This window comes from Myotis daubentonii, chromosome 3, assembly GCF_963259705.1.
Source record: "Myotis daubentonii chromosome 3, mMyoDau2.1, whole genome shotgun sequence".
NCBI lineage: Eukaryota > Metazoa > Chordata > Mammalia > Chiroptera > Vespertilionidae > Myotis > Myotis daubentonii.
Window position 1 is genome coordinate 884,395 of NC_081842.1, and position 12,799 is coordinate 897,193.

The 12,799-nt window shown below is 62.4% G+C and overlaps 1 protein-coding gene across 14 annotated transcripts in view; it reads right to left on the reverse strand.

Annotated features, from left to right (window-relative positions):
- Positions 1-12,799, reverse strand: part of TIAM1 (TIAM Rac1 associated GEF 1) — a 167,911-nt gene that overhangs the window by 33,989 nt on the left and 121,123 nt on the right. For 8 of the 14 annotated variants that reach the window (XM_059686301.1, XM_059686296.1, XM_059686290.1 and 5 more), the window contains 7 exons: positions 11,198-11,383; positions 9,362-9,508; positions 9,117-9,191; positions 7,741-7,911; positions 6,113-6,217; positions 2,352-2,433; positions 165-251 (listed from right to left, as the gene is read on the reverse strand). In XM_059686301.1, the coding sequence (XP_059542284.1) occupies positions 165-251; positions 2,352-2,433; positions 6,113-6,217; positions 7,741-7,911; positions 9,117-9,191; positions 9,362-9,508; positions 11,198-11,383 (853 nt within the window). Of the gene's footprint in view, positions 1-164; positions 252-2,351; positions 2,434-6,112; positions 6,218-7,740; positions 7,912-8,192; positions 8,216-9,116; positions 9,192-9,361; positions 9,509-11,197; positions 11,384-12,799 lie in introns of those variants that run through there. The other 6 variants (XM_059686294.1, XM_059686293.1, XM_059686299.1 and 3 more) reach the window with 4 other exon arrangements.

Here is a 12,799-nt window from a genome sequence, read left to right on the forward strand (position 1 = left end):
GACAGGCAGACAGGGAGACAGGGAGACAGACAGGAGACAGGGAGACAGGTAGACAGGAGACAGGGAGACAGGTAGACAGGAGACAGGCAGACAGGAGAAAGGGAGACAGGGAGACAGGGAGACAGGCAGACAGGCAGACAGGCAGGCAGAACACAGAGACCCACCTTTCTTGGCCGCCAGCCCCGTGTCCCTCACGCTGCTCACGTAGAGCCTTCGGACGCTGTCCTCCTCCACGGAGGAGAGGGAGAAGCCTGGGACAGAGACAGCGGGGTCACCTGGGCGCACGGCGCACGCGGGCTGGTCTGTCGGGGCTTCTGTGTGCAGATCGGAGCCTCGGCGTTTCCCGCTCGCCGTTCACGAAGCAGGAAAGTGCGTGTTCAGGTAACAGACGTCACTACCCACCAACACTAACCTCCCGCCTCGCTCTGCACACGGCTGCCAACTCCACCGGAGGCCAGGGTGTCGGTCCCGCCTGGCGCGGCCACCCCCCCCCCCCATCCTCAGCCTCCTCCTCAGCACAGCCCTCGCTCCCCTCGGCTGGGTCTCACCCTCAGCGCGTCTCATCCCCGGAGGTCACAGGTGTGCGCGACCCCACATGCTGCCCGTGGACACTGCTCTCATCGTTAAAACTCTGCAAAGGGCGTCCAGCAGCCACTCCCTCCAAATCCAACCTCCCACGAACCCGGCTGGTCTCACACTGCACGTGTCAGGTGAGCCTGCCCGTGGCCGGGGTCCTGAGCTCAGAGCCACGAGGGGCCAGTCCTGGGCGTGGCTGACCCTTCAGGACAAAGGGCAGAACATGCCCCAAACACTGCGTGCTGAGCGGCCTGGGCTCCCAGTCCTGGCCACCTCCACGCTCACGTACATCCTCCCTGGCCAATGGCAGCCCGGGACACGCGCTTTCCCTCGGGAAGAACACTCGGGCGGAACTGCAAAGGGGACCGCGTGGAACCAAGGCCACCGTGACGTGGACACAGCTCGGCTCTGGGGGGACAACCCTTCAGGCAGCGACCCGGCTGAGGGCCGGGCAGAGCACAGCGGCTCACACAACAGGCAAGTGACAAAACAGAACTAACGCGGGCCGGGCCGGAGCGTCCCCGAGAGGGCGGGCCGAGTCATAACCAGCATGTTCTTTGTTTTGTTTGCAGGTCCTGGAAACAGCGCCCACGCGGGCCACACGACCCACAGCCCCGCCCACGCGGGTAGCGGCTGCCTCAGATGGAGAACGAGGCCACGCCCTGCGGGTGTTCCAACGACCTCATGTTTAAAAAACACATGTTTTTATGGATTTGAGAGAGAAAGGGGGCGAGAGAGAGAGAGAGAGAGAGAGAAACATCGATCGGCTGCTTCCTGCACACCCCCTACTGGGGTTCCAGCCTGCAACCCGGGCATGTGCCCTTGACCGGAATCGAGCCGTGACCTCTGGGTACACAGAACGCCTTTCAACCAACTGACCACACCAGCCAGGGCGCAAAGATGTCATTGCATCCTCTTATCCTGAACTCCATTCTTACAGCAACTTCTAGCTTCCAGGTTATTTCTGTGTGTGTTTGAGGGTGGGGGTGGGGGTGGGGGGTCAAGAAGCCCCCCTCAAATAAAACTGATTTTATCCGCGAGTCAAACTGACCCAGGTGTCCCTGCCTGCCCCTCAGAGGAGAGCACGTCTCTCTCATCTGCTAGACCCTGTGCGGACGTCCTGGATGAATCACCCCCGTGGCCGCGCCCACGCCCACGCCCCGTGTGTGGGCCCTCGCCGTGCGGCGGCGAGTGTGAGGGTCGCCTCGGGGACCCCTCTGACCTGTCCTGTGGGGGACGGGGTTCTGCATGCTTTGGGGCGAGGAAGACGAACTCCCCTCAGAATCGGGGTGCATCCTAACAGAGCTATCCACTCCCAGCACAGCCAGTCCCTGTAGCCACAGCGCGCCCGGGGTTACAGCTGTGAGATGGGCAGCGCGCGTCCTGGCCGCACCACGGAGATTCCTGTTTGTTGTTGTTGTTATCAATCCTCCCCCACCCGAAGACATTTTCCATTGATTTTAGGGAGAGTGGAAGGGAGAGGGAGAGACAGAGAGAAACATCGACATGAGAGAGACACATCGGCTGGTTGCCTCCTTCATGTGCCCAGGTCAGGGAAGAGCCTACACCCGAGGTACATGCCCTTGACTGGAATCGAACCCGGGACCCTGGGTCCACAGGCCGACGCTCCATCCACTGAGCCATCCCTGTGGCTCCCTTGCTGTGCCCAGAACCCGGACGGGCTGTGGCCTGACCCGGCCCCAGGCATTTTACCCACGTTCACGGGGGAACGGCTCCCACGAGGGAGTCACCGAAGACCGCGGGTTCGCACGCACCGTAGCTGTCCCCGGCCGCGTCCGACTTCTCCACCTGCAGGCTCCGCGTGGCCTTGGGGCAGATCTCGATCTCCTGGTACAGCTGGAACGACAGGGCGCCGTCAGGCCGTTAGCGATGGCGGTGTGGGGCTGCCTCACTTTGTGAATCTTTCTCCTCGCCACACCCCGGGCGCGCTGAGCCCCTCCCGCACCCAGGCGGCGACCTGTCGCTCGCATGCCCGCCCTGAGCCGCGTTCCCATCGGAAACCGCGCATGGGGAGCAGTGACCCTTCGGGAGCCGCTGGGCGGGAGCGGGCGTGGCGGGGCGCACGCCACGGGGGCGGAGCTGTGGCTCCAATGCCGGGTGCCGGCACTTCCCCACGTGATCGCCCAAGTCCCTCAGTAGGAATGAGTGAGCTCAACAAACATCTAACAGCGTGCAGGACCAGGGAGAGGCACCGGTCCTGCGTGGGGCCCGGAGACAGGAGGTCCCGGTGCTTCCGGTCCCTTCCGTGCACGTGCGAACCTGCCCCGAAGTTCACGGCAGGACAGACAGGTGGACGAATTACAGCACGAAACAGACGACGGTTATACAGGGTGTCCCCCAAAGGGCACACCCCGCACAGCTGCGAAGGCCGTGCTTCCTGAACTACACGGCACTCAAACTGACCACCGCTGTCACGGTGCGGTCACGTGCTTGGGGGACACCCCGTCTAGGTGGGGACACCTCTTTCAGCCCCTGGATGACACCACCGAGACCCAGGGAACTCAGTGTGAACCAGAATCAGCTCTCCAGGGAGGAGAGGAGAGGCGTGTGCAGCTCACACGTCAGAGGTTTCACTGCAATTAACCGGTCGGCTCGTTCTCCTGTGTCTGTGACAATCATCGCACGGACAGTCACTCAAAGTTCCGCCCTCGCCCTTGGTCTTCACTCATTCCCAGGTACCTTGGGCCCCCTTTTCACAGCAGAGAGCACCCCTGCAGGACGGGCCCCCTTTTCACAGCGGAGGGAGCACCCCTGCAGGACGGGGCCCTTTAACAGTGGAGAGAGCACCCCTGCAGGACGGGGCCCTTTAACAGTGGAGAGAGCACCCCTGCAGGACGGGCCCTTTAACAGCGGAGTGAGCACCCCTGCAGGACGGGGCCCTTTAACAGTGGAGAGAGCACCCCTGCAGGACGGGGCCCTTTAACAGTGGAGAGAGCACCCCTGCAGGACGGGCCCTTTAACAGCGGAGGGAGCACCCCTGCAGGACGGGCCCTTTAACAGCGGAGGGAGCACCCCTGCAGGACAGGGCCCTTTAACAGCGGAGTGAGCACCCCTGCAGGACGGGGCCCTTTAACAGTGGAGAGAGCACCCCTGCAGGACGGGGCCCTTTAACAGTGGAGAGAGCACCCCTGCAGGACGGGCCCTTTAACAGCGGAGGGAGCACCCCTGCAGGACGGGCCCTTTAACAGCGGAGGGAGCACCCCTGCAGGACAGGGCCCTTTAACAGCGGAGGGAGCACCCCTGCAGGACGGGGCCCTTTAACAGTGGAGAGAGCACCCCTGCAGGACGGGGCCCTTTAACAGCGGAGGGAGCACCCCTGCAGGACGGGCCCTTTAACAGCGGAGGGAGCACCCCTGCAGGACGGGGCCCTTTAACAGTGGAGAGAGCACCCCTGCAGGACGGGCCCTTTAACAGCGGAGGGAGCACCCCTGCAGGACGGGGCCCTTTAACAGCGGAGGGAGCACCCCTGCAGGACGGGCCCTTTAACAGTGGAGAGAGCACCCCTGCAGGACGGGGCCCTTTAACAGCGGAGAGAGCACCCCTGCAGGTGCGCAGGCCCACGGCCATGTCCACAATCCATGACAAAAGCTCCAAAAACATCCATGTGCCAGAGGCTCAGAGATCGCGGCCAGTGGGGGATGAGTGTTGGAAAAAACAATAAAAGTAACGGCGTTTGGAGATGCCGTCCGGCTGTGCAGGGCCCTGAGCAGCAGCCTCGGGGGCCGGCTCGGACAGCACGGTCATGCGTTTGGAAAGGACTGGATGCCGGCGAGGAGGGGGGACGCCCGTTCCTCTCCGCCCTCTTTTTGGGGCACCTGACAGGCGGCGAGTGGAGAGCTGGGGGGAGGGGGCGAGGGAGATGGGGGGATGAGGAACTGAACGCACAGCCGCTCGCTGGACACCCGAATTCAACGCAACTTCCCCCAAATGCAGTGTGAAGGGCACACCTCGATGGGGTTCTATTGGATAATTCCAACATTTACGTATGCAGATAAATTCTGAAATTCGAAAAGAATCTGTTGTGACACTAATCTTTAGCTCAAAAACACGGTCACCAAAACTATAAATACCAAGTATATGAAGTTTACGGTGCGTTTCGTCACACCACTGAACGCCCACAAAAGGCTGGGCCTTCACCTGACGCTGGGCCTCGAGCCCGCTCTGCCCAGGGGGCAGCGTGTCGCCGTCGCAACAACCACGGTTTTCCCGCGGCCCAGTGGGCACGGGCCTGTCCCTGCCTGGTGGCTCCTGCTTGGTACCTGGTTTGAGAGACGATTCGTTTAGAACAGCGGTTCTCCACCTTCCGGCCCTTTAAATACAGCTCCTCATGCTGTGACCCAACCATAACATTATCTCGTGGCTACTTCATCACTGTCATGTTGCTACTGTTATGAATCGTCATGTAAATATCTGATCTGCAGGATGGTCTTAGGCGACCCCTGTGAAAGGGTCGTTCGACCGCCAAAGGGGTCGCCACCCACAGGTTGAGAACCGCTGGTTTAGAACGACACAGGCCCGAGCCCCACTTCCTTAGACTAAACTCAGCGCAAGAAAGAGCCCTGAGAGACACAAGAACCACCCAGCAGGGCTGCTCCGCGGCCGCACCCACGGGCCGAACGCACTCGGCTGGCGACCGGCGGGCGTTAAGCGGGCGTCCACAGCGCTGGCTGCACAGAACCCCACTCAGTGCCGGCCACGCACGTCCCCTTTCCCAGAGGGAGGCCCGGCTCCGGCTCCGGCTCTCGGCTCTGCTCTCCATGGTGACCCCCCCACCCCCCACGGGGACGCGTCACCAGGCGCACGTCCACGCCCGCAGCCGTGGCCCCAGGAACGACTCGCGCAGAGGGGAGCACAAACTCCAGGGCGGGGGGGGGCCCGGCTCCCACATCCTCTCCTGGGACTGACACCGCCAAGAAGGAATGCGTCAGTGCCGTTACCATGACAACGTTCCCTGGGCTCCTACTGTGTGAACCGTCACTTCCACTCTGACAGGACCCTGGAATAGCGTCCCCTCGTGTTCCTGCCAACGCCACGTCGTTAGAGCCGATAGAGACCCGGGTGTGGGACAGACTCGGACAAAGAAACGCAGACACAGGTGACGGCCGGGATCTGTCTAAACGTCACTACGAGAGGCTGGGACACAGAAGCAAGCGGCAGCTCTTTCCCGCGACAGGACGCGGCCGTGGGTTCCAGCGTGCGGGGAGAGTCACACAGAAATGAAGTCAGAGCCAGCAGGTCTGTCGCCAACTGAAAACCACGCCTGGCGGGCTACAGGGAGAGCGGATCGCGTCCCCGCGGCTCTGGGCCGGCTGTGCCAGGGCACGGGCTCCCCGCATAGACAGGGGGCGCTGCACCCGCGGAGAGGCTGGGACCCGCAGGGCTGTCCCAGGAGCCGCACTCCGAAGGAACGAGGGCCATGCAGGTCAGAACCCGCTCCCCCTCCCCAGCCACCACCCGCACGGGCGCCCCTGGGATTTACGCCCCTGCGCGGAGGGCCCGGACGGCGGCGGCCTACCAGCTCGTACACGTCCTCCTCGGGCTGCGGCACGTAGACCTGCAGTCTGTTCTCCACGAGGAACCTCAGCCGCAGGTAGTGGGCAGCCGGGTCCAGCTGGTGCGTCTGCGCGGACAAAGGAGAAGGAGAGATGTTCGGTGGGAAAAGGGGGCGCGTTTCCCAGGACACGGCGTCCGGTCCCGGGATAAGTGTCCACTGTCCCGGAGGCTCTGCACCTACACCCGAACGTCAGCGCCTTCTCACGGAACACAGGCCGCGCCCCGTGGGCACCTGGCGATGCACTCGGCCGACCTGAGCCCTTGGAGCCTTTACCTCGGGATTCGCAACAAAACCCGTCCGGCCAGGGGCCATGGGAAGGGGCACCGGCAACGCCTTCAACAGTAAAGACAAGTTTAAAGACCCACCGTCAGAGCAACGAAGCCGCCACGTAATTCCACACACACACAGGGAATTACATGGACGTGATTACACGTACACATGATTACACGCTAATTACCATGTTTCTCTTTTATTAGATAGGAGTATATATATTCCTATCTATATTCCTATCTATATTCATATATATATATGGAAATATATATACATAGGCGGCCGGAGGGGAGCGTGGGAAAGCCTGACGCGGGACGGCTCGCCCAGAGGAACAATCGGGGAAAGCCGGGGATTCGGCTCCCAGGCCTCCTCCGGGCCCAGACCGGCCGGCGGGTTTCCTGTGTCTAAAAACTCATCTTCGGACGAAGGTTGCAGAAAAAGCAAGAGTGGTTTCATACACAACCCTCATGTGCGTTCAAGATGGGGGGCCTGGCCTGTGTGGCTCAGGGGTTGAGCGTCGACCTATGAACCAGGAGGTCGGGGTTCAATTCCCGGTCAGGGCACAGGCCCAGGTTGCGGGCTCGATCCCCAGTGGGGGGCGTGCAGGAGGCAGCCGGTCCATGATTCTCTCTCATCACTGATGTCTCTCTCTCTCTCTCTCTCCCTTCCTCTCTGACATCAATAAAAATATCTTTTAAAAAAAGAAGGGAAAAGAGAGGACAGTGCTCTTCAGCACACAGTGCATCGTGGGCAGGAAATGCTTCAATGGACTCATTTAAAAACATCCTTTTATTTTGGAGACTCATCCCAAGTGCACGGTAGATAAAGAGAACGAGCCTGGGATTTGCTTCCAGAATAACCCAGAGCTGGGGTGGGAGTGAGTAAAGGAAACAGAATTTGATCATTACAGACCCCAGCGACGGGACCCCAGCGACGGGGACCCCAGCGTTCATGACATCAGTCTCTGCTTCTATAGACGTGTGAAATGTAAGGTCTCTTCCCCCCAAAAGCTCTGCTGATGACAGTTACTTCCACCTCCGTGAGGTTCATTTTCCACGTGTTTATACTCTTTTTACTTCTCCTGCCCTCCCCCCCAATAGGTTTTTAAGGCCAAACTAAGAACATCCCATAGTTATTTCCGTAACCGTCACTGAATCACAGGGAAAAACTCTCAGGTGTGGCAGACACCGTGAACCACCACCATGTGCGAACCCGGCACGCACACGGCCCTGCATGTGGGAGCCCCGCCCGGCCCCGCATCGCCAGCTGCGGAGGTAACCCCTGGGCCTCTGCTCCCCAGGACGCCCCCAGGGCCTCACCTTGCAGACTCCCTCCAGCGTGTCCCGGGCGGAGTCTCCAGGCCGCACGACCGTCAGCACGGACCGGTTGTCGGGCAGACAGAACCAGGACGGCGTGAAATACTCATGGACCCACATGTCACAGTCGGGGTTCTGCTGGTGGGCGATGGGCAAGACCATCTCCTTCTCCATCTGCAACAGGGAGAGTCAGCCGGGCGGCCGCCGTGGGGACAGTGACTCCGACCCCAGGGCACAGGGCCTCCTAGTCCCGAGAAGGGCCCAGTGCAGACGCCGCGCCCGGGGAGGAAGAAGTACAGAGAAAGGAGCGCTGTTGGGGGGGGGGGGTCCCTCAGACCTCACACCTGGCCCAGGACACCCCAGGCGGGCAAGCAGGAAAGAGAGGCTGGGAAATTCAGAAGGAACCTAGGGAGAAAGGAAAGAAAACGGGAGAAGGAGGGAGGGAGGGGGCTAACCCATCCACTGGCTCAGCTCAGCCACTGGTTCTCCCATCAACCACGTCAAGCTCAGAGCGGAGCCCTGGCAAGAGCATCGCGCCCGCTCAGGCCCCGGGAGCTCAGGGCGCACAGGCTGCGACGGCCGGGGAGCCTGAGGAGGGGGGGCCGGGTGCCTGGGCACGAGCAGCGTCCTCTCAGCCCGACTAGGGCCTCAACCCGACCTGGGAGACGGCCGCTCCCCTTGGGGAGGGGGGGGCGGGGCAGGGAGAGGAGGCAGCACCTTGGGGTGAATGCAGGACGCCTGTGGGGGCCTCCTGAGGCCGCCGCCGTCTACCCTCCCCCCGCCTGAGGCTCAGGACACCCCGCGTTCAGGTTCTCATGCTGATTCTGAGGCTGAGAACGGGGTGCCCGTGAGGCTGCCGCAACCCCAGAGCACCCCAACCAGAGGCTGCGCATCACTGTGGGGGTCTAAGAGCTCGGGTGTCCATGTACAGAGGCTACAAAGGGGCCTGGAAAACAAACCGACGCTCGTTATTCTCCGCTCAGAGCGCCCGAAAGCCCCGAGTCCACGCACGAGCGGGCGCAGCTGTGACTCCCCAGCCGAACGCTCGTCTTGCGAGGCAAGTGCGCTTTTTGGGACGAACCTTCGCTCAGAAGGGCCCTTGGCACTTAGTGGGGCCGCAGAGCCCGCGGGGGCGGGGTGGGGGTGGGGGGCGCACTCCGCACCCGACGCCCAGAACACGGTTCGCGAGGCACGAAGCCTCCGCTCGGGGCCCGTTCCCTCTGGACTCAGGATGGAGCCCCCACGACCCCCCCAAGCCTGAGGGCTGCCTGGCCACGCTCCACCCTGAACCCCGCCAGCACCGCGGCCCTTAGAGAGCTGAGGGCGCCGCTTTACCGGCTTTACCCGGAGGCGGCGCTGCAGGACAGACGGGCTGTTACCTTGTCATCGGGGACGGCGTCGTCGAAGGCCTCCTCCAGCGCCTGCTTGACCGCCTCGGGCCCCTCGCCGAACACCTGCAACCCGCACAGCCCACGTGAGAACCCCGCAGGGCTGGGGGGCGGGGCGCGGGGTGCGGGGGTGGGGCCCTGTAGGGCGGGGCGCGGAGGGCAGATGGGAGGGCGGGGCATGGGGCGGGGCGGGGCCATGGAGGGCGTGGCCCGGGCTAGACCCGCCCCCCGCCCACCTGGTTGATGCTCGGGTGCCCCTGCTTCTTCTTGGAGGCGGTGTCCAGGCCCCAGAGCGAGGAGAAGCGGCTGCGGCGCTTGCTGGTGGAGCGCGACATGGCCTGCGTGCGCCGCCTCACGCCCGTCTCGGCGGTGCGGGCGGCCACCTGCGGGGCGCCGGACAGCGGGGCGGCGTCGGGTGCTGGCCATCCCCCAGGGACCCACCATCGCACCCTCCCGCGCCAGCACTCGTCACACCAGCCGGCACCCCCACCCCCCACCCCGGAGCCCACGGCCCAGGCACCCGGCCCACCCTGGACCCGAGTGTCCATGGACGGCGGGCGACTCGTCCGTGTCCGACTCACCCGTCCGGACACGAAACAGTCACAGATCACGGGCTGCGTCTCAGCCAGACGCCCAGCCAGGCTGGACCGCGTGCCCCGGGTCACACGGACCACACTCCGCGCTTCCCCCGAACCCGAACCAGAACCCCACAGAGCGGCTCCTTCCGAGTGGACGCCGCTGCCGGGTCAGCACAGACACCCGAGCGGCGCGCCGGTGCCCGCGAGTCCATCCCTTCCGCTCCGCTTCCTCCCGTTTCCACAAACCACCTCCTCGGACACCTGACCACTGTCCCCAGCTCCACCCCCGCCCATCAGAGGCCCCGCGGAGCGAGCCCATGGGCGGTGACCTCGCTCAGGAGAGAAGCGGCAGGTCTGCGCGCCCAGGACTGGGGGGGAGGGGTCCCCGGACCCGCCCCCCTCCCGCGCAGGGAGGTGCCGGGTCAGCGGGAAGAAGGCAGGAGACAGGAGAGCCGGGGGTCCACGACAGGGTGCCCTGGTTCAGGCGGAAGGAAGGACACTGAAAGCTGTGTTTTGTTTAAAAAAAAAAAAAAAAAAAAAGGAACTAAACCCCAGAGTGCTGTGTGCAAGGTGCCAGCAGCCCAGACAAGAATATCGGAGGGAGACTCCCGTTCCCATCTGCCACTGACCACGACCGAGAGTGAGAAGGGGGTCCCCAGGGAGATCTGCGTCCAACACATACTGTGAGTTTGCACGAGAGAGAGACATGTATGATGTCTCCACTTGCCATTGAGAGAGAGAGACCGTTTCCGTAAGGTTAAAATAAAAAGATATGTGCTTGGGCCAGGCTGGCGTGGCTCAGGGGTTGAGCTTTGACCTATGAACCAGGAGGTCAGGTTTGATCCCCGGTCAGGGCACACGCAGGGTTCGGGTTCCATCCCCAATGTGGGGCGTGCAGGAGGCAGCCGGTCCATGATTCTCTCTCATCATGGATGTTTCTCTCTGTCCCTCTCCCTTCTCTCTGAAATCAACAAAAATATATATTTTTAAAAACACACAAAAAGTGTACCTGGGCCCTGGCCAGTCAGGCTCAGTGGATAGAGTGTCAGCCCTTGGACTGAAGGGTCACCGGTTCGATCCGGTCAAGGGCACATCCCGCAGTCGGGCTCGTGCAGGAGGCACCCAATCGATGTGTGTCTCTCACATCGACGTTCCTCTCTCTGTGCCTCTCCTTCCCTCCACTCTCCCTAGAAATCAATGGGAAAATGTCCTCGGCTGAGGATTAGCACAAAACATGTACATGCGCGTTGGGTTAAAACGTGACCCTGCCTGTGGGCGCAGGCGCTACCAGCGAACACTGCCCGCGAAGGCCTCCTAAGACGGTGCCACACGTCTCGGCACGACCACCAGCCCGCCGAGGGGCGGGAGCAGGAACCTTCCGGCTGTCAGGGAAGACCTGCCCACCCCGCCCCCCACCCCCAGGCTCACGCGGCGGAAAGCGGGACCCACCTCCACGCGCTGACCCAGCCCCTCCCACAGCCGCCGGCCACTCACCAGGGCGTGGAAGGACGACACGGAGAAGATGCCCAGGCGCCCCATGGCCACCTTGGTGGGGCGGCTGGCGAAGGCGAGCAGCCGCTTGGGGTTGGGCAGCTCGCCGCCCTGCAGGCTGGCCAGGTAGCAGCGATAGCGGAACAGGTCCATCTGGAACTGCTCCAGGTTCTGCTCCCAGACGAAGATCTGTGGGGACCCGCGGGGGCGTGAGGGAGGGGGCCGCGCTGCGCTTCATCCCGCACGGGCGCCACAGACCCCCGCTGCCAGGCCCCGGAGTCCATCCTGGGGGTGCAGAGGGTCCCCTACGTTCTCAGGTGCCGGCAGGGGAGGGTGCCTGCCTTCACAGCCCGCGTGGTTTCCGCACAGACGTGGGCCGTGAATTCAGCACGACAAACGGAAACAGGTCACGAGGTCCAGTGTCCCCGGGCGGGGGCTCGCGTTTGCAGCGTTACAGGGGCCTCGGCACCGGGCTCGGGGCCCAAACCAGGAGGAAGTGAAAACGGGGGTCCAGCCCGGGGATTAGGTGACCTACAAGGGCTGGCTTCTCACAGAGGACGAGGAGAAGAGGAAAGAGGGGAGCTGAAGAGCAGAGCAAACACCCCACGTGGTGTGGGGACAGGTGGGTGTGGAGAGGACCAGGTGGGGCGTGGGAACATGGGATGGGACCGGCCCAATCCTGGGGGACACAGTTCCCCCTGCAGGTAGACCACAGAAGTTCCTCATGGTTTAGGGCAAAATAAGACCTAGCCCCTAAAGCTGATGTGACATCAAATAAGATCATGTAAGAGGAAGACTGGAGCCCAGCAGCCATGGTTCAGTGGCTGAGTGTCAACCCACGAAGCAGGAGGTCACAGGTTCGATTCCGGTCAGGGCACAGGCCCGGGTTGTGGGCTCCATCCCCAGTAGGAGACATGGAGGAGGCAACCAATCAATGTGTCTCACACTGATGTCTCTCTCTCTCTCTCTCCTCTCTCTCTCTACCTTTCTCCCTCCCCCCACCCCTTCCACTCTATCTAAACACAGGAAAAATATCTTCGAGTGAGGATTAAAAAGAAAAAACTGCCTGCTAGCGTGGCTCAGTGGCTGAGCATCGACCTATGAACCAGGAGGTCACAGCTCAATTCCCGCTCAGGGCGCTTGCCCGGGTTGTGGGCTCCATCCCAGTGTGGGGCGTGCAGAGGTGACTGATCTGATCAACAATTCTCTCGCACCATTGATGTTCCTATCTCTCTGTCTCCCTCTCCCGTCCTCTGAAATCAATAAAAATACATTCCAAAAGGAAATACCCACTCTTGAAGGTGGTATCCGGGCCCACCTACATCTAGAACCCTACGTTTATTGCGGAGTCCAGAGGGGACCCACCGCTGAGCCCTGACCCCCGATAACGCCCAGCACACACCCGGACGGCTTCGTCCCTCTCGGCCTCCTTCCCGCTCCGCCAGCTCCTGACAATCGACCATAAGCAACAGCGAGGAAACTGCCCGTCACGGGAAGAACTGAGCAGCCTGGGTCCCGGTGGCCACAGCAGACAGAGGAGGGAGCTGAGAGCCGCTCGAGAGCTTGGGATTCCACACAAGTCAGACGGGGAGCGACCGCCTGACC